The sequence below is a fragment of the Narcine bancroftii genome, chromosome 2 (assembly GCF_036971445.1).
Source record: "Narcine bancroftii isolate sNarBan1 chromosome 2, sNarBan1.hap1, whole genome shotgun sequence".
Lineage (NCBI taxonomy): Eukaryota > Metazoa > Chordata > Chondrichthyes > Torpediniformes > Narcinidae > Narcine > Narcine bancroftii.
In genome coordinates, this window is record NC_091470.1 from 178,745,657 (window position 1) to 178,772,447 (window position 26,791).

At 41.7% G+C, this 26,791-nt stretch overlaps 1 protein-coding gene across 3 annotated transcripts in view; it reads right to left on the reverse strand.

The window, feature by feature from the left end:
• LOC138754669 (RNA-binding protein 4B-like) overlaps positions 1–26,791 on the reverse strand; it is a 53,206-nt gene that overhangs the window by 12,508 nt on the left and 13,907 nt on the right. The window contains exon 3 of one of the 3 annotated variants that reach the window (XM_069919290.1): positions 2,094–2,809. The exons of the other annotated variants lie outside the window; for them this stretch is intronic. Coding sequence (XP_069775391.1) covers positions 2,100–2,809 — 710 coding nt within the window. The 3' untranslated portion in view covers positions 2,094–2,099. The remainder of the gene's footprint in view (positions 1–2,093; positions 2,810–26,791) is intronic. 3 annotated transcript variants of the gene reach the window in all.

Sequence of the window (26,791 nt, forward strand, 5' to 3'; positions counted from 1 at the left end):
TGAGATCAGCATCTACTCACAATTAGCAAATCATAAACCGAGACTTTGTCATGCTTTCTCAAAAAAAAGCCTCATCTATTACCTGGCATAAGTGGCCACCTCAGTCACATCTCGACCAAACCTAAAGGCTCAGATGCTTAGTTGATGAACAGAGACACTGCTCTGTTGGTTTAACAGCAGCTCTGGTCTGGCAGGTACATCACAAGGACTTGGTCTGTGATTATAAACTTTGTATGGAGGAAAAAAACTGGGATGACATTACTTTTCATTCCCTCATCAGTTTTCCCCATACACAGGTCCAAATGCACACGTCCACATGGATTTTGACCACAGCATGCATTAAACTTCCCAAGTCTTAATGGACCAGACGTAGATCATTACAGCACAGAAAACATGGCCTTCGGCCCTTCTAGTCCTTGCTGAACTGTTATTCTCCCCAGTCCCACTGATGTGAACCCAGTCCATCAATCTCCATACCCCTTCAATCCACGTAGTAGTCCAAATTTTTCTTAATATTAAAATTAAGCCCACATTCACCACTTTAGCTGGCAGCTCAGACCACACTCCCACTACTCAGTGTGATGAGGCCTCCTCATGTTCCCCCTAAACTTTTCCCCTTTTATCCTTAATCCATGTCCTCTGGTTGGCATCTAAGCTTACCCTCAGTGGGAAAGAAAAGCTTACTTGGACTTGCTCATATATACCCCTCATAATTTTGTATTCTTGTCAAATCTCTTCTTATCCTTCTGCGTTCCAGAGAATAAAATCCTATCCTGTTTAATCTTTCCCTGTATCTCAGTTCCTCAGTAAATCTTCTTTGCCCTCTTTCAATCTTACTGATCTCTTTCCTGTCGTTCAGTGACCAGAACTGCACACAATCCTCCAAATCTGGCCTCACCAATGTCTTATACCACTTCACCACAACATCCCAACTCCTGGACTCAATAGTTTGATTTATGAAGACCAAGATGCCAAAAGCTCTCTTTACAACCCTATCCACCTGTGACACCACTTTCAGGGAATTTATATATCCCTCTGTTCTACTGCACTCCTCAGTGAATTTACTGTGCATGTCCTTTCTTGGCTTGTCCTTCCAAAACCCAACACCTCTCACTTGTCTATTAAATTCCATCTTCCATTTTTCCAGCTGGTCCAGATTCCTCTGCAAGCTTTGAAAACCTTCCTCGCTGCCCACAACGTCTCCAGTCTTAGTGTCATCTGTAAACTTGCTGATCCAATTCACCACATTATCATCCAGATCACAATATAGGTGACAAACAGCAATGGTCCCAGCACCGATCCTTGCAGCCAGAACCCCAGGACCTCTGAGTGACCAACTTCAATTCCACATTCCAGTCTGTCCATGGCCTCGTGCACTCCCAAATCGAGGCTGCCCACAAATTGGAGGAACAACGCCTTGCATTCTGTGTGAGCCCTCTCCAACCAGATGGCATTAGCAGTGACCACCCCTTTCCTCAAAGTCACCCTCTCTGCCTATCACTTCTCAGCTGTTTTCTCCTGCCCCCCACATAGTCTGTGGTCCTCCCCCTGCCCCTTCCATCTTATTTCAGTGCCTGCCAGTTTTCAATTGTACCTGACAAAGGTCCCAGGACTGAAATAAATGTTGGTTATCCCCTACTTCCCATGGATGCGAGACCAGTTTTCTCTGCACGCTTATGTACTGCTGAGTATAATTAAGCACGTCTCCTCAACAGGGAACTACCAAGGTGGGAAGGTTATAACGTGGTAGCTGCACAGCTAAATGAAGGCTCAGGGCTCCTTTGTGGACACGTGGGACCCAACTCATCAAATTCTGCCTGTCTCAGCATTTGCAAAGCAATGAGTGGTGACTCCATACAAGGCAAAATGACGACTGTGTGGATGTCAGGGTGGAGTCTCCACGCCCAACGATGGCAGCCTTTGCAATGGGTCACAATATTACAAAGTTAAAACCTTTGATGGGGCAGCTTGATAACCATCGGCACGCACTGCACAAATGCCCTGCGATTCACGTTCATCAACTCCCAAATGAGGCCAACATTTCTATAGCTCATGACAAATCGAGTGCATTATCAAAGGTAAAAAGTCCTCACCTTAAATTAGTATGCAGAATACCGGGCAGCAGAGTACCGGGCGGCGGCAGAGGAGTATGAAGCAGCCGAGTATTGAGCAGCTGAGTACTGGGAGGCAGAGTGCTGAGCAGCTGAATACTGGGCAGCGGAGTACTGGGCAGCGGAGTACTGGGCAGCGGAGTATGGAGAGGTGGAGTACGCATCCCTTCCTGCTGTACTTGGAGGGTCATACACAGATGAAGAAACTGGACTGCGCTCATACCCATATCCAGTGCTCAAAGCAGACATGGCTGTTTGACGTCGCAAAGGACTTCTGTCGCGATCGAAATAGGTAGAAGGAGTCGTCAGTGGCCGCCGCTCATAGGGGGGGACCGCACTGGGGATACGATCACGCAGGGAAGAGCTGAGAGGCATAAACTGCGCAGCCCGTCCATAAGGATCTCCCACCGCTCCGAACGCTCCGGCCCGATACTTCTCGTAGTAATCGATGACCCCGAATCGCTCGTCGTACATTGACCGCTCTCCGAAACCGGCTATGTGCCGCGCAGTCATCGAATAGGGACCTAGGTAATCGCGTGAGAAGCTGCCATCAAAACTCTGATCGGGAGCAACGTGATCTTTAGGACACTCTTTAGACCAGTGGCCTTCTTTACCGCACCGGAAACAGCCGTTTTTTTCGCCCATCCCGGGTTGCATCCGGAGCCGACTCTTGGACAGTTCAACTTGCATCCGTCTGCCTTTAAAAGGAGATGCAATACAATATCAGTACGAATACATTAACCAGCTGTACTGGCCGACAGATCAGAATCAACGAGGGCCTCTGCTTTGTTTGGCAAACACAAAACAAAAACAATAGGACGGTGGGGATTTGCTGCACAACTGAATCTGGCCTGGGAATGGGAAGGCTCATCTCTGGAGCAGCGACAGCTCGGGGCTTTCCTCAGCCTGAGCAGTTTCACAAGAATGCAAGCTGCCTTGGTAGCTCTGAACTACAGAATCAAAAATCAGAATTCAAGTGTGAAGTTCGCTTGTTAGGGTGGGGTTTACAAGCAAATGCAATTGTGTCGAGCTGCAAATGAACAATAGGTTAACCTTTACCACTCGAGATGCAAAGCACAAATCAATGCAATGTGGCTTTTATCCCAAAAGATTCTGAACATAAAAATACAGCAATACATGGACTATTTCGCTCTCTCATTTTGGCTAACTGACCATACTAATTGATGACCAAGCACAGTCTTAATTTTTCCCTAAAATGCTTCTTACTTTCACGTAATTAATTACTGGGCCTTGCTAGCAGCTTCAGGCTTTGGCTTTAATTCAAACTGAAAACAGCAGAGGGTGATGGGCCAAAGGGTCGGCACCCCATCGCGGGCCAAAGGGTCGGCACCCCATCGCGGGCCAAAGGGTCGGCACCCCATCGCGGGCCAAAGGGTCGGCACCCCATCGCGGGCCAAAGGGTCGGCACCCCATCGCGGGCCAAAGGGTCGGCACCCCATCGCGGGCCAAAGGGTCGGCACCCCATCGCGGGCCAAAGGGTCGGCACCCCATCGCGGGCCAAAGGGTCGGCACCCCATCGCGGGCCAAAGGGTCGGCACCCCATCGCGGGCCAAAGGGTCGGCACCCCATCGCGGGCCAAAGGGTCGGCACCCCATCGCGGGCCAAAGGGTCGGCACCCCATCGCGGGCCAAAGGGTCGGCACCCCATCGCGGGCCAAAGGGTCGGCACCCCATCGCGGGCCAAAGGGTCGGCACCCCATCGCGGGCCAAAGGGTCGGCACCCCATCGCGGGCCAAAGGGTCGGCACCCCATCGCGGGCCAAAGGGTCGGCACCCCATCGCGGGCCAAAGGGTCGGCACCCCATCGCGGGCCAAAGGGTCGGCACCCCATCGCGGGCCAAAGGGTCGGCACCCCATCGCGGGCCAAAGGGTCGGCACCCCATCGCGGGCCAAAGGGTCGGCACCCCATCGCGGGCCAAAGGGTCGGCACCCCATCGCGGGCCAAAGGGTCGGCACCCCATCGCGGGCCAAAGGGTCGGCACCCCATCGCGGGCCAAAGGGTCGGCACCCCATCGCGGGCCAAAGGGTCGGCACCCCATCGCGGGCCAAAGGGTCGGCACCCCATCGCGGGCCAAAGGGTCGGCACCCCATCGCGGGCCAAAGGGTCGGCACCCCATCGCGGGCCAAAGGGTCGGCACCCCATCGCGGGCCAAAGGGTCGGCACCCCATCGCGGGCCAAAGGGTCGGCACCCCATCGCGGGCCAAAGGGTCGGCACCCCATCGCGGGCCAAAGGGTCGGCACCCCATCGCGGGCCAAAGGGTTGGCACTGTGCTGTTCCACATTCATTGCCACAGCTGGTAGACGACCTTCAAGCCCCAGTGATCTGTGTTCCACCCTGACCTCAGGTACTGTGGTTTGCACATTCTCCCCGTGACTGCACCAGTTTACGCCAGGTGTTCGGGAGTCCTCCCACATGCCAAAGACATGTTTGGTGGTGGGATACTCGGCTCCTGTAAATTGAAAACGGAGGGTGCCTGGAAGGCATTGCTGGGGGTGGTGGTGGTGGAGGATGGTACAATGGGGACATTCAAAAGACTCCTCGATGGATGTTATAAAAAGATGATTTATGGGTGCGAGGGAGGGAAAAATTAGATTGTTGTGAAGTAGAGGTACAATGGTTGGCATAATATCCTGGTCTAAAGGGCCTTCACTATGCAGTCATGTTTTGTTCTATGCCTGATAGATGTTTGCAAAAGATAGTACCTGAAAGAATAAGAGAGGGATAAATATAAGATTATTATAACAGGTGACTGATGGTACAGCATAGGTGGGACAGAGGAGCCTCAGTTTCACCTCGAACATGCTATGGGGGAAGGGGATCTTGTAGTGTTGCATTTTTACCCACCAGATATATGCACCAAGAAAAAGTTTGTAATTGAAAAAGATAACATAATAGTGGAAGTCACGGTTCATAAATGGATTGTATCCTTCTAGAAAAACACACCGCTGATTAAACTCAGCAGGCCAAACAGCGTACTTTATATAGCAAAGATAAAGATATATAACCAATGTTTCGGGCTTGAGCCCTTCGTCACCATAACCCGAGGACACTGACCTGCTGAGGTTCTCCAGCATTGTGTTTTTACTTCAATCACGGTGTCTGCACACATTCATGTTTACCTGTTTCCTTATAGACACTGCCATCTGGTAACATGGTACAATAGGGTAACAGAACAAATTAGCTGGACCAAAAGGCCTGAACAGTTGATCCAGAGGGACAGGATCAAATCTCAAGGACAATGGAACAAATTACAAATAAAATGTAGAATTCCATTATGGCAACAGCAAAACTACTACTACAGAAAAAAAAGTGGTTCACAGATGGAAGCCAGCTACTTTCCAGACTTGTGGCAATTCAGCTAAGTTTTCTCTGCCCTCTTGCCCAGCAAGGCATTCCATTCACGAGATAGATGTGGAGGATAAACATCTTCCAGAAACCGTGAACACACAAAGTCAATAGTAAATCCACAGGGGAAGTCTGTGCCAACAATTGAATGGCAACTGAAAGCTTTCAGGTGAATCACTAGTAATGCACCAACAACAGAAATATGGGAGATTAGAAACGCATTAATAGGGACAGGAGTCGGCCATCTGGATTTTCGAGCTTGCTCCACCATTCAATAAGATCGTGGTTGATCTGGCCATGGACTCAGCTCCACCTACTTGGGAAAAACAGCTCCTCCTTATCTGTGTCCTAAGTGTACTCCTTCGAATCTGAAGGCCATGTTCCCCACCTCTAGTCTAACTGACCAGAGGAAACAACCTTCCTGCCTTGATCTAATCTATCCCTTTAATAATTTTGTTTCTATGAAATTTACCCTCATCTCCTGAATTCCAGCAAGTACAGTCCAAGACAACTCAATCTTTCCTTATGGGCAAACCACATCATCTCTGGAATCAACCAGGTGAACCTACATCGATTCCCACGCCAACATTTCATTTTCACGTTGCATCTGCAAATTAACCTTTTGCAATTTCTACACAAACACCCCTACATTCCTCTGCAAACAGGGCAACACTGTTACAGCGCCAGCAACTGGGGTTCGAATCTGGCTCTGTCTGTAAGGAGTTTAGACATGCTCCGGTTTCCTCCCACTGTTCAAAACGTACCAGGATTGTAGGTCAACTTCTGTAATTCGGTGGCACAGGCTCATGGGTCAAAAAGGCCTGTTACCATGCTTTATCTCTTAAAAAAAAAAATCAACATGCTGCAATCTTTCACCGTGATCTATTTTTTTCTCCTCAGAGAAGGACCTCACATTTACCAACATTGTACAGCATCCGCCTGGCCCTTGCCCACTTACTTCACTTATCCACAGCTATAAGCTACACTCAGCCCCCTCTTCCAGATCGTTCATGTATATCGTGAACAGACATACCATTCACTCACCATCAACTGCCAACCACAAACTCCCAGTGATCCCAACTTTGTCCCAATTATTGCTTAACCAATCCTCTTATTATTTCATAATGCCCAACCCCATCTTATGGATAATCTACAATAGGGCACCTCAGAGATTGCTTTTGGAAATCCAACAACACAAATCCACCTGTTCCCCATTACTCCTGTGCTCAAAGAACTCCAGCAAGTTTGTCAAACATGACCTGCCTTTCCTAAATCCATGCTCTGACTGCCTGATGGAACAATATCTACACGTCTCGCTTTTTCTTCCTTAAGGGTAGCTTCAAATATTTTCGCGGCTACAGACGTGATCGAAAGTAACCTGCCTTTTCCCTGCATCCTTTATGAAACAGTGGAATGACTTCTGCTGCCTTCCAATCTGACAAGACCTGTCCAGAATCCAGATCCTATGTATTGCCCAACTGATAATAGGCAACCCAAATCCATGGTACGGTGCAGCAGTGTGTTGAAAAGCATTTTCCAGAAAAATGCTAGAAGATCATGGCAATCAATATAAACAAAACGTCATGGCTCAGACTGCAGATTGTTTAAGGTTGTCATAAAGAGATGAACTCAGCCATAAAAAAGTCCTCAACAATATCCAGGTAGGGAGGAGTCACGTGATGGAGTAGTGGCCGGACGGTGAATCCAGCCCTCTCCAGAAAAGTCGGAAAAAACAAAGGAAAACACAAAGGCACAAAAATAAAAATTAAAGTGAGTATAAAGGTGGAAAGAAGATGGCGACGAAAAAAGAAAAATCAAAACCAACGGTAAGAAGAGAGGAAGAGAAGACAACGGAAGAAGAAGGAGAAGGCCTTACCTGTTCAAAGAGGCCGGCGGTGGAGAGAGAAACCCGCTCCCTCAGGTCGGTAGAAAGTGGACTACAAAAATGGCTCACTGAGCCGAGTAAAAGTGCGCAACCGCGCATGCACGAGGAGTCGCGCATACACGATGCGCATGCAAAAAAACACACCGACGGGAGGGGCGACCAGCTGGGGAGTCGATCTCCACAGCTGGCAATGACAGCTGCAGAACACCTGCAGCAAGAGGAGAATATAGAAGACAACGAAAACAAGAAAGAAAAGAAAAGGACAACAAAGAAACAACAGATGGCCAACCCAGAGGAAGAAGAAGAGGAAGAGGAAGAGTACAGTGAAATAGAAGAAGAAGGGAAAGGCAAGACAAAGGATATACTTTCTCTTATTAAAGAATACATGGAGTCATTTAAAGAATGGCAAGCGCAAGAATTTAATGATTTAAGAAGAAGAATAAACAATACAGAAGAGAAAATGAATAAAATAGATATGACCTTATCAGAAATGGGAAAAAAAATGGACAAGGTGGAAGAACGAGAAGCAGCAGTAGAAATGGAGGTAGAAGACTTAAAAAAGAAATTAGAAGAATCTAATAAAAAAGTTAAAGAGACACAAGAACTGTTAGCTCAGAAAATAGATATAATGGAAAATTATAACAGAAGAAATAACATAAAGATAGTGGGCCTTAAGGAAGATGAAGAAGGCAAGAATATGAGAGAGTTTATAAAAGATTGGATCCCTAGGATCCTAGGATGTCCAGAACTACAGCAAGAAATGGAAATAGAAAGGGCACATAGAGCATTGGCCTTTAAACCACAACCACAACAAAAGCCAAGATCCATTTTAGTAAAATTCCTAAGATATACTACAAGAGAAAAGGTACTGGAGAAAACAATGGAAAAAGTAAGAGCGGGCAACAAGCCACTGGAGTACAAAGGGCAAAAAATCTTCATTTATCCAGTTATAAGTTTTGAACTCCTGAAGAAGAGAAAGGAGTTCAATACAGCAAAGGCGATTTTATGGAAGAAAGGGTATAAATTTATACTAAAGCATCCAGCGGTATTGAAAATATTTATTTCAGGACAGCAAAACAGACTATTCTCGGATCCAGAGGAAGCACGAAAATTTGCAGAACAATTACAAAATAGACTGAGAGATGAAGTCTTTTGTAACGAGAGTACAAAAGACTGCGAACTAAAAAGACACATCAGTTTTGAACTAAAAAGACACATAAGTTTTGAACTCCTGAAGAAGAGGAAGGAGTTCAATACATCGAAAACGATCTTATGGAAAAAAAACTATTCTCGGATCCAGAGGAAGCAAGGAAATTTGCAGAACAACTACAAAACAAACAGAGAGATGAAGACATGTAATAAGAGTAAAAATGACCACGATTTATATGTATGTGGGTAAAGAGGTATATGTGTGTATATGTATAATGTGCATACATGAATGTATCCGTATTTAGAGGACAACTCAGGAGGGGAAGGGGGGATTGGGGCTAAAGAAGTTTTAAATAGGAGAATAAGGAAAATTTTTGATGTTTTAGGAATGTTGTCTTATAAAGGGTTCAAAACAAGAAAACAGAAATGGATAAGAAGGAAAGGTAATGATCGAGAAACGGAAAGGGAAGATAAACAAAGTATACAATGGCTACGTTGAACTATATGACTTTAAACATTAATGGAATACATAACCAAATTAAAAGGAAGAAACTGCTAAATTTACTGAAAAAAGAAAAAATTGATATAGCATTTGTGCAAGAAACACATTTAACTGAATTGGAGCACAAGAAATTAAAGAGAGATTGGGTAGGACACGTAACAGCAGCATCGTATAATTCAAAAGCAAGAGGAGTAGCTATATTAATTAGTAAAAATGTGCCATTTAAAGTAGAAGAGGAAATAATAGATCCAGCAGGGAGATATGTAATGATAAAATGTCAGATATATTCGGAGTTTTGGAATTTACTCAATGTATATTCACCTAACGAAGAAGATCAAAAATTTATGCAAGATATCTTTTTGAAGATAGCAGATACGCAAGGGAACATATTAATAGGAGGGGATTTCAACCTGAATTTGGATTCAAATATGGACAAAACTGGGAAAAAAATTAACAGAAAGAACAAAGTAACCAAATTTATAATTAAATCGATGGAAGAAATGCAACTTTTGGATATATGGAGGAAACAACACCCAAAGGAAAAGGAGTATTCATATTACTCGGCTAGACATAAAACATACTCAAGAATAGACCTATTTTTGTTATCAGCTCGTATGCAAGATAGAGTAAAAAAACAGAATATAAAGCTAGAATACTATCGGACCATTCACCCTTAATATTGACAGTAAAGTTAGAGGACATCCCTCCAAGAATGTATAGATGGAGATTAAACCCCATGTTACTTAAAAGGCAGGATTTTAGAGAATTTATTGAAAAACAAATTAAAATGTATTTTGAAATAAATACGAAATCAGTGAAAGATAAGTTTATACTATGGGATGCAATGAAAGCATTCATTAGAGTGCAAATAATAAGTTATGTAACCAAGATGAAGAAGGACTATAATCAGGAAACAGAGCAGTTGGAAAGGGAAATAGTAAATATAGAAAAAGAATTAGCAATGAAGGAAGATACAACTAAAAGAAGAGAATTGGCGGATAAAAAAATAAAATATGAAACACTACAAACATATAAGGTGGAGAAGAATATAATGAAGACAAAACAGAAATATTATGAACTAGGTGAAAAAACGCACAAAATCCTAGCATGGCAGCTTAAGACAGAACAAGCTAAGAAAATGGTATTGGCATCAAGGAAAAAAGACAAACAAATTACATATAATCCAAAAGAAATTAAGGAAAACTTTAGAGAATTCTATGAACAATTATACCGAACTGAAAACGAAGGGAAAGAAGGGAAAATAGATGAATTTCTAACTAAAATTGAACTACCAAGACTACAAATAGAGGAACAAAATAAATTAACAGAGCCATTTGGAATAGTAGAAATACAAGAGATAATAAAAAAATTACCAAATAATAAGACACCAGGAGAGGATGGATTCCCAATAGAATTTTATAAAACATTTAAAGACTTAATAATTCCACCCCTCCTGGAAGTAATCAACCAGATTGATAAAACACAAAGCTTACCAGATTCATGTAAAACGGCAATAATTACAGTAATACTAAAGCAAGGGAAAGATCCACTCACACCAGCATCATATAGACCAATATCTTTACTTAACACAGTTTATAAGATAATAGCTAAACTATTAGCAAACAGATTAGCAGAGTATGTACCGAAAATGGTAAATCTAGACCAAACTGGATTTATCAAAAAAAGACGCACAACAGACAATATTTGTAAATTTATTAACTTAATTCATGCAGTAGAAGGGAATAAAGCACCTACAGTAGCAGTTGCTTTAGACGCAGAGAAGGCCTTTGACAGAGTAGAATGGAATTATTTGTTCAAAGTATCGCAAAAATTCAGTTTACTGGAGAAGTATATTAATTGGATTAAAGCATTATATAAGGGACCATTAGCGAAAGTGACAGTAAATGGACATGTATCAAAGCAATTTAACTTAAGCAGGTCAACACGGCAGGGATGCCCACTATCACCTTTATTGTTTGCGTTAGCTATAGAACCACTAGCAGAATTGATAAGAACAGAAAATAGTATAAAAGGGATAAAAATAAAAGACAAGGAATATAAAATCAGTTTATTTGCGGATGATGTTATAGTATACTTAACAGAACCAGAACTATCAATAAAAGAATTATATAAGAAATTGAAGGAATATGGATAAGTGTCGGGTTACAAGATCAACGTAAATAAAAGTGAAGCAATGCCTATGAATAATGCGGATTTCTCAAAATTTAAGAAGGAATCACCATTTAGATGGCAAATGCAAGCAATAAGACACCTAGGTGTACAAATAAAAAAAAATCTCGGCCAACTATATAAACTCAATTATTATCCACTAATGAAAAAATTACAGGACGATTTAGAGCAATGGAAAGATTTACCACTAACACTAATAGGAAGGATAAACTGTATTAAAATGAACATTTTCCCAAGGATATTATACCTATTTCAGGCATTGCCGATACAACTGACAGAGAAATTCTTCAAGGAGTTAAAGAAAATAATAAGGAAATATTTATGGAAAGGGGGGAAACCGAGGATAGCACTAGATAAATTAACAGAATGGTATAAACAAGGAGGCTTACAACTGCCAAACTTTAAAAATTATTACAGAGCCGCACAGTTAAGATACCTATCAGATTTTTATCAAACAAGGGAAAAGCCAGATTGGACTAGGTTAGAATTAGATAAAATAGGGGAAAAGATACCTGAACACATATTATATAAATGGGATGAAAAATTGGTACAACATAGAAGTTCTCCAGTATTACATCATCTACTCAATATTTGGAAGAAGATTCATGTAGAAAGAAATAAAACAAATTATCAATTGCCAAAACTAATATTGACGCAAAACAAGTTACTCCCTTTTACAATAGATAACCTTTCCTTTAGAGAATGGGAGAAAAAAGGGATTAAAAGAATAGAAAATTGTTTTTCAGGAAATAGATTCTTATCCTTTGAACAAATGAAAGATAAATACAATATAACTCAAGATACAGCGCTGGCACATTACCAGTTGAGATCCTACTTGAAGGATAAATTAGGAAGCAGTTTGAGTTTGCCAGAGGCAAGTAACTTTGAATATGTGATAACAGATACAATGATAATCAAAAGATTTATAACAAATATGTATATTAAACTGCAAGAAAAGGAGAATGAGGAAACAAATGGTAAAACTAAACAAAAATGGGAACAAGATTTAAATATAAAGATAAAAAAGGAAACATGGGAGAAGTTATGCTCTGGAACGATGAGAAATACAATAAATACGAGGCTACGTATGATACAATATAACTGGATACACAGACTATACATTACGCCTCAAAAGTTAAATAAATGGGACCCAACAGTATCTGATAGATGTTTTCGATGTAAAAAAGAAATGGGAACAACAATTCATGCAATCTGGACATGTGAGAAAGTAGAAAAATTTTGGGAAGATCTAAATCAGATATTAAATAAAATAACAGAAAACAATATACCAAAGAATCCAGAGATCTTCCTCCTAAGTAACATAAAAAACAAAGAATTTGGAATTGATTTGGAGGATGCACAAAAAAGATTTGTTAAGATAGCTTTAGCCGTAGTAAAAAAATGTATTATGTCAACCTGGAAATTGGAAGATAATTTGAAAATACAACAATGGTATATAGAAATGAATAAATGTATTCCATTAGAAAAAATAACATATAGTTTAAGAAATAATATTGAAATATTCGAACAAATATGGGAGCCTTACATTAAACACAATAGCGAAAACCTACCAGGGACAATCACTACCCAAGTTAACGGAAGGAAAAGGAAATGAAAAGAATGGACTCAGTGGAATTTCTGGTGTATTTTTATTGAATGACAACATTGTCTGACTGGTTTAATGTATCCTAGATTTTATACCTTAAATGGACGGGAGGGGGGAGGTAGGGAGGGTGAGATGGGAGGAGGCGGGGGGGGGGGGGGAGAAAATTGCACTGTATATGTGTGAAAAGGAAAAAGTGTGTATCATGGTTAATGGGATTTATGGTGTGAAAAATAAAAAATTAAAAAAAAAAATAAAATAAAAAAAAACAATATCCAGGTAAACTTCTAATCAGCCATCTGATGACTTGACATCCACCAAGCATGCCAATAATGTTTTGAAACGTTCATCGCATTTCCACTTAAATACTAAAACTAACAGATACTCTACCACCTTCTACTATTCCAAATAGGAATTACAATGAGCATGCAGGCAAGTACGATCTATTGTTTGGAGTGGAAGCAATAGCAGGGCTTGAATTCAAAGCTAAAGTACCAGGCTTGTTTTCAAATCTCTGGTACAAGGATACAACCAGTTTTTGATGCTCTGGCAAAAATCACACCCCAATAGAAACATTTTATATTGCAAGCCTTCCCATAATCACATTACAATGTAGCTTTGGCCAATAAGTAGCCCGACAAATCAACGCATTCTCATATCCTGACTTGACCAGAATGTTATTTCTATTCACGAGAGCTGCAAGCAACTTATTGAGCTAATTGGGATTTCAACTCTTGTTTCTTTCGAACAATCAGATGGTCACAATCTGCCAAGATGTTGAAATCCAACAGCTATATGTATAATACATGAATTCATCTGTGGAATTAACATTATTAAAGTTGACAACAATTAAATCTGCTTAATTCCTCAGAAATACCAATGGCCGTGGGGAAGTCACGTGATGGAGTAGTGGCCGGACGGTGAACTCCAGCCCTCTCCAGAAAAGTTGAAAAAAATAAAGGAAAGCACAAAGGCACAAAAATAAAAATTAAAGTAAAGTGAATATAAAGGTGGAAAGAAGATGGCGACGAAAAAAGAAAAGTCGAAACCAACGGTAAGAAGAGAGGAAGAGAAGACAACGGAAGAAGAAGGAGAAGGCCTTACCTGTTCGAAGAGGCCCGCGGTGGAGAGAGAAACCCACTCCCTCAGTTAGGAAAACAGAATATAAAGCTAGAATATTATCGGACCATTCACCCTTGATATTGACAATAGAGTTAGAGGATATCCCTCCAAAAATGTATAGATGGAGATTAAACCCCATGCTAATTAAAAGACAGGATTTTAGAGAATTCACAGAAAGACAAATTAAAATGTATTTTGAAATAAATACGGAATCAGTGAAGGATAAGTTTATATTATGGGATGCAATGAAAGCGTTCATCAGAGGGCAAATAATAAGTTACGTAACTAAGATGAAGAAGGATTACAATCAGGAAATAAAACAGTTGGAAAAGGAAATAGCAGATATAGAGAAAGAATTAGCAAGGAAGGAAGACACTACTAAAAGAAGGGAATTGGTAGATAAAAAAATAAAATATGAAACATTTCAAACATATAAGGTGGAGAAAAATATGATGAAGACAAAGCAGAAATATTACGAACTAGGAGAAAAAACGCACAAAATTCTAGCGTGGCAGCTTAAGACAGAACAAACTAAAAGAATGGTATTGGCATCAAGGAAAAAAGACAAACAGATCACATATAATCCAACGGAAATTAATGAAAATTTCAGAGAATTCTACGAACAATTATACCAAACTGAAAACGAAGGGAAAGAAGGCAAAATAGATGAATTCTTAACTAAAATTGAACTACCGAAATTACAAACAGAGGAACAAAATAAATTAATAGAACCATTTGAAATAGTAGAAATACAAGAGACAATAAAAAATCTGCCGAACACCAGGAGAGGATGGTCTCCCAATAGAACTCTATAAAACATTTAAAGATTTATTAATTCCTCTCCTCCTGGAAGTAATCAACCAGATTGATAAAACACAAAGTTTGCCAGATTCGTGCAAAACAGCAATAATTACAGTAATACCAAAGGCAGGGAAAGATCCACTTGCACCAGCATCATATCGACCAATATCTCTACTTAACACAGATTACAAGATAATAGCTAAATTATTAGCAAACAGATTATCTGATTATGTACCAAAAATAGTAAGTCTAGACCAAACTGGATTCATAAAAAAAAGACGAACAACAGATAATATTTGTAAGTTTATTAAGATAATTCATGCAGTCGAAGGAAATAAAACTCCAAGAGTAGCGGTTGCTTTAGACGCAGAGAAGGCCTTCGACAGAGTAGAATGGAATTATTTATTTAAGGTACTACAAAAATTTAGTTTACCAGAGAAATATATTAATTGGATTAAAGCATTATATAAGGGGCCATTGGCAAGAGTGACAGTAAATGGATATGTATCAAAACATTTTAACTTAAGCAGATCAACAAGACAGGGATGCCCACTATCGCCCTTATTGTTCGCGTTAGCCATAGAACCACTTGCAGCACTGATAAGAACAGAAAATAAAATAAAAGGGATAAAAATAAAAGGAAAGGAATACAAAATCAGTTTATTTGCAGATGATGTTATAGTATACCTAACGGAACCAGAAACATCAATAAAAGAATTACATAAGAAATTGAAGGAGTATGGAGAAGTGTCGGGATACAAGATTAATGCAAATAAAAGTAAAGCAATGCCAATGAATAATGCGGATTTCTCAAAATTCAAGAAAGAATCACCGTTTAGATGGCAAATGCAAACAATACGATACCTAGGTATACAAATAAATAAAAACCTCAGCCATCTATATAAATAATTATTATCCACTAATGAAAAAAATACAGGAAGATTTAGAGCATTGGAAAGACTTACCATTAACACTAATAGGAAGGATAAACTGTATTAAAATGAACATTTTTCCAAGGATACAATACCTATTTCAGGCATTGCCGATACAACTGACAGAGAAATTCTTCAAGGAGTTAAAGAAAATAATAAGGAAATTTTTATGGAAAGGGGGGAAACCGAGGATAGCACTAGATAAATTAACAGAATGGTATAGACAAGGAGGCTTACAACTGCCAAATTTTAAAAATTATTATAGAGCCGCACAATTAAGATTTTCTATCAGATTTTTACCAAACAAAGGAAAAGCCAGATTGGACTAGATTAGAGCTAGACAAAATAGGGGAGAAGATGCCTGAACATATATTATATAAATGGGATGAAAAATTGGTAAAACATAGGAATTCTCCAGTATTGCACCATTTGCTTAATATTTGGAAGAAGATTCATGTAGAAAGAAATAAAACAAACTACCAATTATCAAAACTAATACTGACGCAAAATCAGCTAATCCCTTTTACGGTAGACAACCTGTCTTTTAGAGAATGGGAGAAAAAAGGGATTAAAAGAATAAAAAATTGTTTGTCGGGGAATAAATTATTATCCTTTGAACAAATGAAGGATAAATATAATATAACTCAAGATACAGTGCTGGCATATTACCAATTGAAATCCTATTTAAAGGATAAATTGGGAAGTAGTCTGAAGTTACCAGAAGGAAGCAATTTTGAATATCTGATTACAGACACAACGATAATTAAAAAATTTATAACAAACATGTATATCAAATTACAAGAAAAGGAGAATGAGGAAATAAATGATAAAACTAAACAAAAGTGGGAACACGATCTAAACATAAAGATAAAAAAGGAAACATGGGAGAGGTTATGTTTAGGAACTATGAGAAATACAATAAATACGAGATTACGTATGATACAATATAATTGGATACATAGGTTATATATCACAACAGTATCTGACAGATGTTTTCGTTGTAAAAAAGAAATAGGAACAACAATTCATGCAATCTGGACTTGTGAAAAGGTGAAAAATTTTTGGGAAGATCTAAACCAGATATTAAATAAAATTACAGAAAGAAATATACCAAAAAACCCAGAGATCTTCCTCCTAAGTAACATAAAAAATAAAGAATTTGGACTTGATTTGGAGGGTGTACAAAAAAGATTTGTTAAGATAGCCCTAGCGGTAGCAAAAAAATGTATTATGTCAAACTGGAAATTAGAAGATAATTTGAAAATACAGCAATGGTATATAGAAATTAATAAATGTATTCCATTAGAAAAAATAACATATAGTTTAAGAAATAAAATAACATTATTTGAACAAATATGGGAGCCGTACATGGAGTATAATAGAGAAAACCTACCGGGACATCTATCACCTAAAATGACAAAAGGAAAAGAGAATGGAAAGAATTGACTCAGTGGAAGTTTTTGTTTGTTAATGTTGAGTGACAACATTGTTTGATGGGTTTGATGTTTCTTGGACTCAGAGTTTTGAATGGATGGAGGGGGAGGTGGGGGGGGAGGGGAGGAGGGAGGGGGGGAGAAAACGACACTGTATATATTTGAAAGGAGAAATGTGTATATTTTGAATAATGTGATATATAGTGTGAAAAATAAAAAATTAAAAAAAAAGAAATACCAATGGCCTTGAATGTTGCCATGGTCTTGCATTCCCTGGGAACTCACTGGGGTTCTCTTTCTCCCACTCCCTTTCTTCAGACCAGGTTCACTGGAAAGCTTCTATATCACTGGATAATACCCATAAAACGGATATGAAACGATTGGGAATAACAGGAATAACGGACAATCTGCCTGCAAAGTCAATTGATGCGGTTTAGTCGTATCACAAATTACCAAAGCAACCTAATTCGCTTGTAATTCCTCTCTGGTTCTTATGCAACTCCAGACGCAGATAAACTTGGGTAATTCTTAATCTATCCTCTGAAATAACCTAGCAAGTCTCTTGCCTGTACCAAAAGAAAAACATTTAAGCAAGAGTAAAAATGTTTCTGCTGGTATCAACCGAGACGCAGTCCAGTCATACTTGCCCAAGCCTGCAAATGCTTCCTTGGAAAAATCTTAAAATGAAAGAATGATCACTCAAAGAACTGTATGATAAACTGTATGGTCAAATCCATAGGATTATGTCCTTAAGGTGACATCTCAGAATGCTGGGTGGCAGAACAGTAATTACAGTAGATACTGTGGAAATGGGCGCCTCATCTTTAACGCCAGATTCCTGAAGCATCCAGACACATGAAGCAAGAGCTAGGAAACCTCTCCCAAGTGACCTACTGTCCATGGTCCTCCCTCATCTGAAGAGTCAATATTATTATGTTAAACACTTGGCAAAAACACTGATGGTAGCAAGGATTCATTACGCATTGTATGAGATATTTCAATGTCCATGAACAAGAGTGGCTTGGTAATACCAGCACCAAGGGTATAGTTGCCAATTTGGATCAAAAAGCAGGATGTGGAATGAAGCCACTTGACCTCATCACTGCCAGGCTGAAAGTGACTGAGAAATTTTGTAATAGCATTGGTAAAAATGCAAAACTCTTGTGGAGTCACAAAGTCCCATCTTCATATTTGAGAACATTGAGTCAAATTGGATAGATCCAGTACTGACCTGGGCACCAATGATGTGATGTGAACCATCAGCCACAAAAAAGGTAGACCAATACTTTTAAGCACAGGACCCAGCATGGGGATAAAATTGGTTCAAGGAGTTCTCAACCTGGTGAAGTTGCATGGGACAACATATTTGACAGATAGACAAATCTCAAAAGAAGGCCGATAAGATCGAAGTTCTGCAATCTTGGACTTCCTATCATGAATTGTGGACAATTAGACAGCTACAAGAACCACAGTTTTCAGCCAAAAGTACATCCCTAACTTAAAAAAAAACAGGAAGGCCCAGAACAGGCAACAAAGATTAAAAAAACCAAACCAATATTTTGCAACAAAGTTGTTAGAATTCAGATGATCCAACTTTATCTCCTCCTGCAGTCTTCACCATCACAGCCCAATTTCAGACAATAATAACCACAGGACATCGCAACACAGAAAAAGGCCTTCTAGTCTGGGCCAAACTATTATTCTACATAGCCCCACTGACCTGCACCCTGACCATAGCCCTCCAATCCATGTACCTGTCCAAATTCTTAAAAATTAAAACTGAATCCACATTCACTTCAGCTGGAAGTTCATTCCTCATTCCCACCACACTCTCTGTGAAGAAGTTCCTTCTCATGTTCCCCCTAAACTTATCCCCTTTCACCTTTAACCTGTGTCCTTTAGTTTGTATCTCACTTAGCTTCAGTGGAAAAAGCCTACCTTCATTTACTCTGTCTGGACTCCTCAATTTTAAATACCTCTATCCAATCTTCCCTTATTCTTCTATGCTCCTAACCTTTTTAACTTTCCCTGTAACTCGTAGGGAAAGGTTAACTCCTGATATCAAGAAGTGGCCCCAGACACATAAGGCGGCACAAGCTAAGGAGAGACAAAAATTGCAACCTACGCTCCAGAACTAGCATGCCTCCAGCCGAACTGATCCATTGGCATCTTCTGGTCCATTTTCCACAATCAGGTAAGGTACTCAAAAAAAAAAATCAGGTCTTATCAACTCTAACCCTTTGCTTTACCTTCAAGTCATGGAATGTCTTATCAACCAAGCAGCTCCTCCTTACCAACAGTGAGGTGTCCAAGCGAAGCCCAATGTGGACATCTGCCTCAGTTTTGACAGGACAACTTGATCCCCAATCTCACCACAGGGAACGAGCTAGGTCAGGTAGCGGACATTAATGTTGGAGAACCAATTGGGTCTAGTGATCATAATTCTGTTAGTTTTAGGGTAGTTTTAGGGAAGAGCAAGGAGAGGCCTAAAGTTGAGGTTCTGGATTGGAAAAGAGCAAATTTCGAAGGAATAAGAAGGGATTTGGGGAGTATTTGTGGGACAGGATATTTTCAGTAAGGATATTAATGAAAAATGGAGGATATTCAAAAAATAAATTTTGAAGGTACAGAGTAGTTATGTCCCAGTGTGGTTCAAAGGAAAGGCTGGAAGTCATAGGGAGGTTTAGTTTTCGAGGAATATTGGAAATTTGGTTAGGAGAAAAAGGGAGGTGTACAAGAGGTATAAAGAGCAGGGAGCTGAGAAGTTGAAGGAGGACTACAAGGAGTGTAGAAGGAATCTTAAGAAAGAAACTAGAAAGTCCAAAAAAAGGCATGAAGAGGCTTTGGATGACAGAGTAAAAATAAATCCAAAGGGTTTCTAGAAAAAGTAAAAGATTAGTGAGAGATAAAATTGTACCCCTTGTAGATAGCAAATGTAGGCTGAGTGAGAAGTCTGAGGAAATGGGGGAAATTTTGAATAATTTCTTTGCCTTGGTATTCACTAGGGAAAAAAATGTTGAATCAGTTGAAGTAAAGAAAAATAGTGGGGAGGTCATGAAGCATATAAGGATAACCGAGGAGGTAGTGATGGCTGTGTTAAAAAAGATAAAGGTGGATAATTCTCCCGGACCGGACAAAATATTCCCTAGGACACTCAGGGAGCCTAGTGGACAGTTAGTGGGGCCATTAACAGAGATATTTAGGATGTCACTGGCCACGGGGGTGGTGCCAAAGAATTGGAGGGTGGCGCATGTGGTTCCTCTGTTTAAGAAAGGGTCCAAATGCAAACCTGGGAATTATAGGCCTGTAAGTCTGACGTCTGTGGTGGGCATGTTGATGGAAAGTGTTCTGAGGGATGCTATTTACAAATTTTTGGAGGTACAGGGATTGATAGGGAGTAATCAGCATGGTTTTGTCAGGGGTAGATCATGCTTGACAAACCTGATCGAGTTCTTCGAGGGGGTTACAAAAAAGGTTGATGAAGGGAAACCTGTGGATGTTGTCTATTTGGACTTTAGTAAAGCTTTTGACAAAGTTCCCCACAGGAGGTTAGGAAAAAAGGTGGAGGCATTAGGTATAAATGAGGAGGTAGTGAAATGGATTCATCAATGGTTGGATGGGAGGTGTCAGAGAGTAGTGGTAGAAAATTGTTTGTTCAATTGGAGGCCGGTGACTAGTGGAGTTCCTCAGGGTTCGGTCCTGGGTCCACTATTATTTGTTATATATAGTAACGATCTGGATGTAGGGGTTGAGAATTGGATAAGCAAGTTTGCGGATGACACAAAGATTGGTGGTGTTGTGGACAGTGAGGTAGATTACCGTAGATTAAAAGGTGATTTAGGAAGGCTGGAGGTGTGGGCTGAGAAATGGCTGATGGAATTTAATACAGATAAATGTGAGGTGCTACATTTTGGAAAGGCAAATTTAAATAGGTCATATACATTGAATGGTAGACAATTGAGGAGTGCAGAGCAACAATGGGATTTAGGAGTTATGGTAAATAGTACTCTCAAGGCTGATACTCAGGTAGATGGTGTGGTGAAGAAGGCATTTGGAATGTTGGCCTTCATAAATCGGAGTATTGAATTCAAGAGTAGGGAGGTTATGATGAAATTGTACAGGGCATTGGTGAGGCCAAATTTGGAGTACTGTGTACAGTTTTGGTCACCAAATTATAGGAAAGATATAAACAAAATAGAGAAGAGTGCAGAGAAGGTTCACGAGAATGTTGACAGGATTTCAGGGTCTGAGTTACAGGGAAAGGTTGTGCAGACTGGGGCTTTTTTCTCTGGAGCGTAGAAGATTGAGAGGGGACTTGATAGAGGTGTTTAAGATTTTAAAAGGGACAGACAGAGTAAATGTGGATAGGCTTTTGCAATTAAGAAAGGGGGATATTCAAACTAGAGGACATGGTTTAAGATTGAAGGGGGAAAATTATAAGGGGAGCATGAGGGGAAATTTCTTTACACAGAGGGTGGTGGGGATGTGGAATGAGCTTCCGGCAGACGTGGTCGAGGCAGGATCATTGGTTACATTTCAGGAAAGACTGGATTGTTACATGGATAGGAGGGGACTAGAGGGGTATGGACCGGGTGCTGGTCAGTGGGACTAGGAGGGTGGGGATTTGCTACAGCATGGACTAGTAGGGCCGAACTGGCCTGTTCTGTGCTGTAAGTGGTTATATGGTTATATGGAGGGGAAGTGAGGAAGTCTGATTGTCCTACACATCGAGGCAGCATTTGATGAAGCACATTAAGCCTGGGAAGAGTAAAACACGAAAGTCTGCAGACACCATGATTGAACACGAGGCTGAAGAAACTCAGCATGTCAAACACTATACTTTATAATCGAAATTTCAAGACTGAGCCCTTCAAAGTATGAGCAAAATGTTGGTAGTGGCCTGGACAAAATTATGGCAGGGAGGGAGCATGTCCCCACAGGCAGGAGGTAATAGGTAGATAAGGGAGGGAGGACAGACCAGGAAACAAGGTGGGGGTGGGGGGAGAAGAGAGATGTGGTGGAAAGGAGACAGTGAGGTGGCAAGAGTAGGGGCATGTGGGGGGGGGGGGGAAGAGGTGGTGGAAAGGAGACAGTGAGGTGGAAAAGAGTGGAGGGGTGGGGGGAAGAGATGTGGTGGAATGGAGGCAGTGAGGTGGCAAAGAGAGGGGGCATGTTGGGGGGGGAGAGGTGGTGGAAAGGAGACAGTGAGGTGGCAGAGTGGGGGGGGGGAGAGGTGGTGGAAAGGAGACAGTGAGGTGGCAAAGAAAGGGGGCATGTTGAGGGGGGAGAGGTGGTGGAAAGGAGACAGTGAGGTGGCAGAGTGGGGGCATGTGGGGGGGGGAGAGGTGGTGGGGAGACAGTGAGGTGGAAAAGAGTGGAGGGGTGGGGGGAAGAGATGTGGTGGAAAGGAGACAGTGAAGTGGCAAAGAGTGGGAGAATGGGGAGTTTGGAAGCAGAAACCGGAGAAGTCGATGATGAAGCCCTGACCTCGAGGTAAATGGGGTGGTGGCAGAAGCAGAAGGGGAAGAGAAGCATGTACAAGCACCTTGAGTCAAGCTACTCCTCTCTCAGCACCACCAATCACACAGGCAAAGTATGATCCCAATATTGACCCACTTGCCTGGATGAATGAGGGCAGCACACAAGAGCCAATTCAGCACAATGGGCCAAGGAACACCACCACGGCACATTGTCCGGACTTGGAAAATTAATGGCTGGGTTCACTTTCTAGGATTCCATATGATACTGTTGCAGAACCTATTTCGGAAAGACTACAGTGGTCAAAAGATCGTCCTGAACTTGCAATAAAAATCCTGATAAATGAATAAAGTTACTGACAGGACTGCCAAAGTTTTGATGCATGCAGTTGTCAGACAGTCTGTGTATCCAATTGTTGAGTCAATAATGCAAGATACTGGACCACATCTGTACTAATTTATCTGCTGAATATCTATCTTCCACAGACCAAATGGGTGGCACGGTTAGTGCAACGTTAATACAGCACCAGTGACCCATGTTTGAATCTGGCAAGGTCTGGATGGAGTTTGTACATTCTCCCCATGTCTGCCTGGGTTTTCTCTAGGGGGGGGGGGGGGGGCTCTGATTTCTTCAACTTTCAAAACATGACAGGGGGATGGTTTGAAAGTTAATTGGGGTATTTGAGCAGCACGGGCATAAGCTGGAAGAGCCTGTTACTGTGCTGCAGGTCTAAATTAAAAAAAAAGAATTGGTAGGAATGACCATCATATAGTCCTGCTGGAGATAGACTTCAACTTCTCATGGTGTATTACACTACCATTGCACTTCATGAAGCAGTTTCAGAACTAAGTCAACAGTTTATAGACTGGATTCTACCAGCCAGATCTCCGAGTTGATCAATGGTCAAAAAGACAGGGAAACCTAGGAACCTATCTTTACTTTATCAATGGGATTGAGCACAACAGAATCATTCTCTGCGTACCAAGAGGCACCAATCAGGTGAGTTTCACCAATGGACTGCTTATCCTGGATAATGAAGATTTTGCTTCCTGAACACACTGATTTGGAGCTGTTGCTCACTAAAATCACTTTAAAATTTTCATATCACCTACTTTTTAAGATACTGTAGCGACCCGTGCCTCGGATTAATGGTCGAACGCAGCGACCAGCAAGTCCTCGCACGGGCTGAGACTCCAGTTTCCATAGGCCGCCGGTGGAACGGTGAAACTGGCCAATCACTACCGGCAGACCGCGGGCCCAAATCAGGGCCCAGATGCTGGAACCTACCAATTGGTGGCCAGCCCGCTCAAGCCACACCCCAGTGGTGACGTGGTCAAGCTCACTATAAAAGGCAGAGCTGCCCCTGAATAAACTGTGTCGAATACACTCTGCTGGCATACGTATCTTCTCTCCTCTGCAAGATTCGAGCTACAGTCCCGGAGCTGTAACTGTGAGCTATAATCTGTCTGTAGCAGAAGTGACCCTGCTACAATATAACCTATTTTTGTGATTTCCTGTCATATTTTAAGTCTACTAATATACCACCCACAAAGTAAGCTGTTTTAGTCAGTCCAAGCATGCCTGGGCATGCACTAATTGCAGGTTCTATGCAAACGTTGTCTTGAAGGCCTGGGGAGGTTTAGTCAGGATAAGATGCAGACAGGCTACAAAAGAAACTCACATATTCAAATACTGTGCAGTCCACGCTGCTGAAGATCCAGCTGCGCTGGATGGGTCACGTCTCCAGAATGGAGGACCATCGCCTTCCCAAGATCCTGTTATATGGCGAGCTCTCCACTGGCCACCGTGACAGAGGTGCACCAAAGAAAAGGTACAAGGACTGCCTAAAGAAATCTCTTGGTGCCTGCCACATTGACCACCGCCAGTGGCTGATAACGCCTCAAACCGTGCATCTTGGCGCCTCACAGTTTGGCGGGCAGCAACCTCCTTTGAAGAAGACCGCAGAGCCCACCTCACGAACAAAAGGCAAAGGAGGAAAAACCCAACACCCAACCCCAACCAACCAATTTTCCCTTGCAACCGCTGCAATCGTGTCTGCCTGTCCCGCATCGGACTTGTCAGCCACAAACGAGCCTGCAGCTGACGTGGACTTTTTACCCCCTCCATAAATCTTCGTCCGCGAAGCCAAGCCAAAAAAAGACACTGATTTATATTGTGAGAGATGATAAAAACTGATATACAAATATGAACATGAAGAAACAAAAATTGATACATGAGTAAATGAATGAAGCCAGTACAAACAGGATGAGACATGGATATTAGAATGCAGAAAGCAGAATCAGTCCGAGTCAGATAAGAACCTTCTAGTCTTTTCGACAGGATCAGTGAGCCCACCGTATGAATAAGATAAGGAGAGGTAAGGAATAATAGAATGTAGGAAGTTGAGGTAGTCTGGATGAGATAAGGGTCTCCTAGCCCTAGACAGAAGTACCAAGTTCTACATATATAATTAGTAAGCCTTACACAGATTTATCAAGTTATGCATATTAAATTAGTAAACCCTAGACAGGATTAGCGAACTCTGCATATGAAGAGACTGTTGCTCTGAGAGTCAGAAAAGTGTGAATGGGGACAAGGGCAAGGTTGTGAATAAGGACAATGAAGATAATGACATGATGAGACACCGACAGGATACCCCTGGTCCTCCAAGTGCACAGAAACAGCACGTAGGCAGGAAGGATTGCCTAATGCCAAACCCATCCAGGAGGCAGAAGAATGTTGGGGGGGGGGGGGTATTCCTATACTGAAATTCTCTGTATAAAAGTTGGGTGAGCCCCAGTGTATGTGTGTATTCCCAGGGTAAGGGGAAGCACCCAACTTTGCATTGTTGTATAATAAATGTTCTTTGTTCTCAATTTTTGTCTTGAGCAATTTCTGTGAAGGTACTTCTATTTCTAACAAATGGGGTCTCGTCCGGGATCCCACTCCCTCCACTGACAGAGTGCCCGACGACGGGGGTAGGTGCACCCCAGCTGATTCAGCTGGACTCACGGACGGAGGGTGACTAGTCAGTGGATGAAGCGAGTGATATCTGAGAAGAGGCATTGAGAACAAACAACAAGAGGACGTTGAGGAAGCGCGCTAGAGATTGCTACTGGAACTCGGTAAGAGGAATTCTACTTGCCTGGTAGTATGGGAAGTGTGGGTAGCAAGGAAGAGAATCCTAGTGAAGGATGTGAGAATCAGATAACCACGTACAGCCCGTTGGGATTAATGTTATCTGACTGGGGCGCGGGAAGGACCCGTGGAAAGAACAAACTGACCATGGTCAGGTATTGTTGTATAGAATGGGTTAAAAGCCCGATAAAAGGGAGCTCCGTATACTGGCCAAAGTTCGGATCCGATGATGACTGGATGTGTCAAGCATTGAACATCTGGCTCTATCAAAACCAGAAAGATAATCTTGAGAGCAGGGAATATGCAGCCTGCTGGCTCAGGGAATCGTTCGATCAATTGGTTTTGAATGAAAAAGAATGCAAGGACAAGAGAGATGAGGAACCTTTTGTCCCCGAACCACAAGGATGGGATGTGTTACATTCCCTTCCTCCACCTTATGTTCCTCCTATGCCCTACCTTTCTGCACCTATCCCTCCTCCCCCACAGCTAGAGAAAAGAGAAGAGAGTAGGAGTGGTATGATGACCCGTTCACAAAGCACTCAATTGCCACCTCTATTGACCAGAGAGGGAGGCGACTTTAATTCAGAACAGTGTGAGACTCTTCAGGAAGAAAGGGCAGAAACCTCTGATTCATTTCCCAGGGAGCAGGAACCCAGACCTAGTAAGCCAGAAACTAACTGGATGAGACCTCTGCGGGAAGTTCCCGTGGGAGAGGGTCTCGGTTTCGTAAATGTACCCCTGACCAGTACAGAAGTGCGTAACTTTAAGAAAGAACTGATCTCCCTGATAGAAGATCCTCTAGGGTGTGCTGAACAATTAGATCAATTTTTGGGACCAAATACATATACCTGGGATGAGTTAACAGCTATCTTTAAGACCCTGTTTACTTTGGATGAGCGTGGAATGATTCACCAGGCAGGGATTAGAGTCTGGGATAAGGAACACCAAGGGGGACCAGAAGCGATACCCGGAGAAGCTAAATTTCCCTTGACAAAACCAAATTGGGACAAGAATACTAGTGATGGTCGCACACTAATGGAAGAATATAGGGTTAATTTGATAAAAGGAATCAAGGAATCTG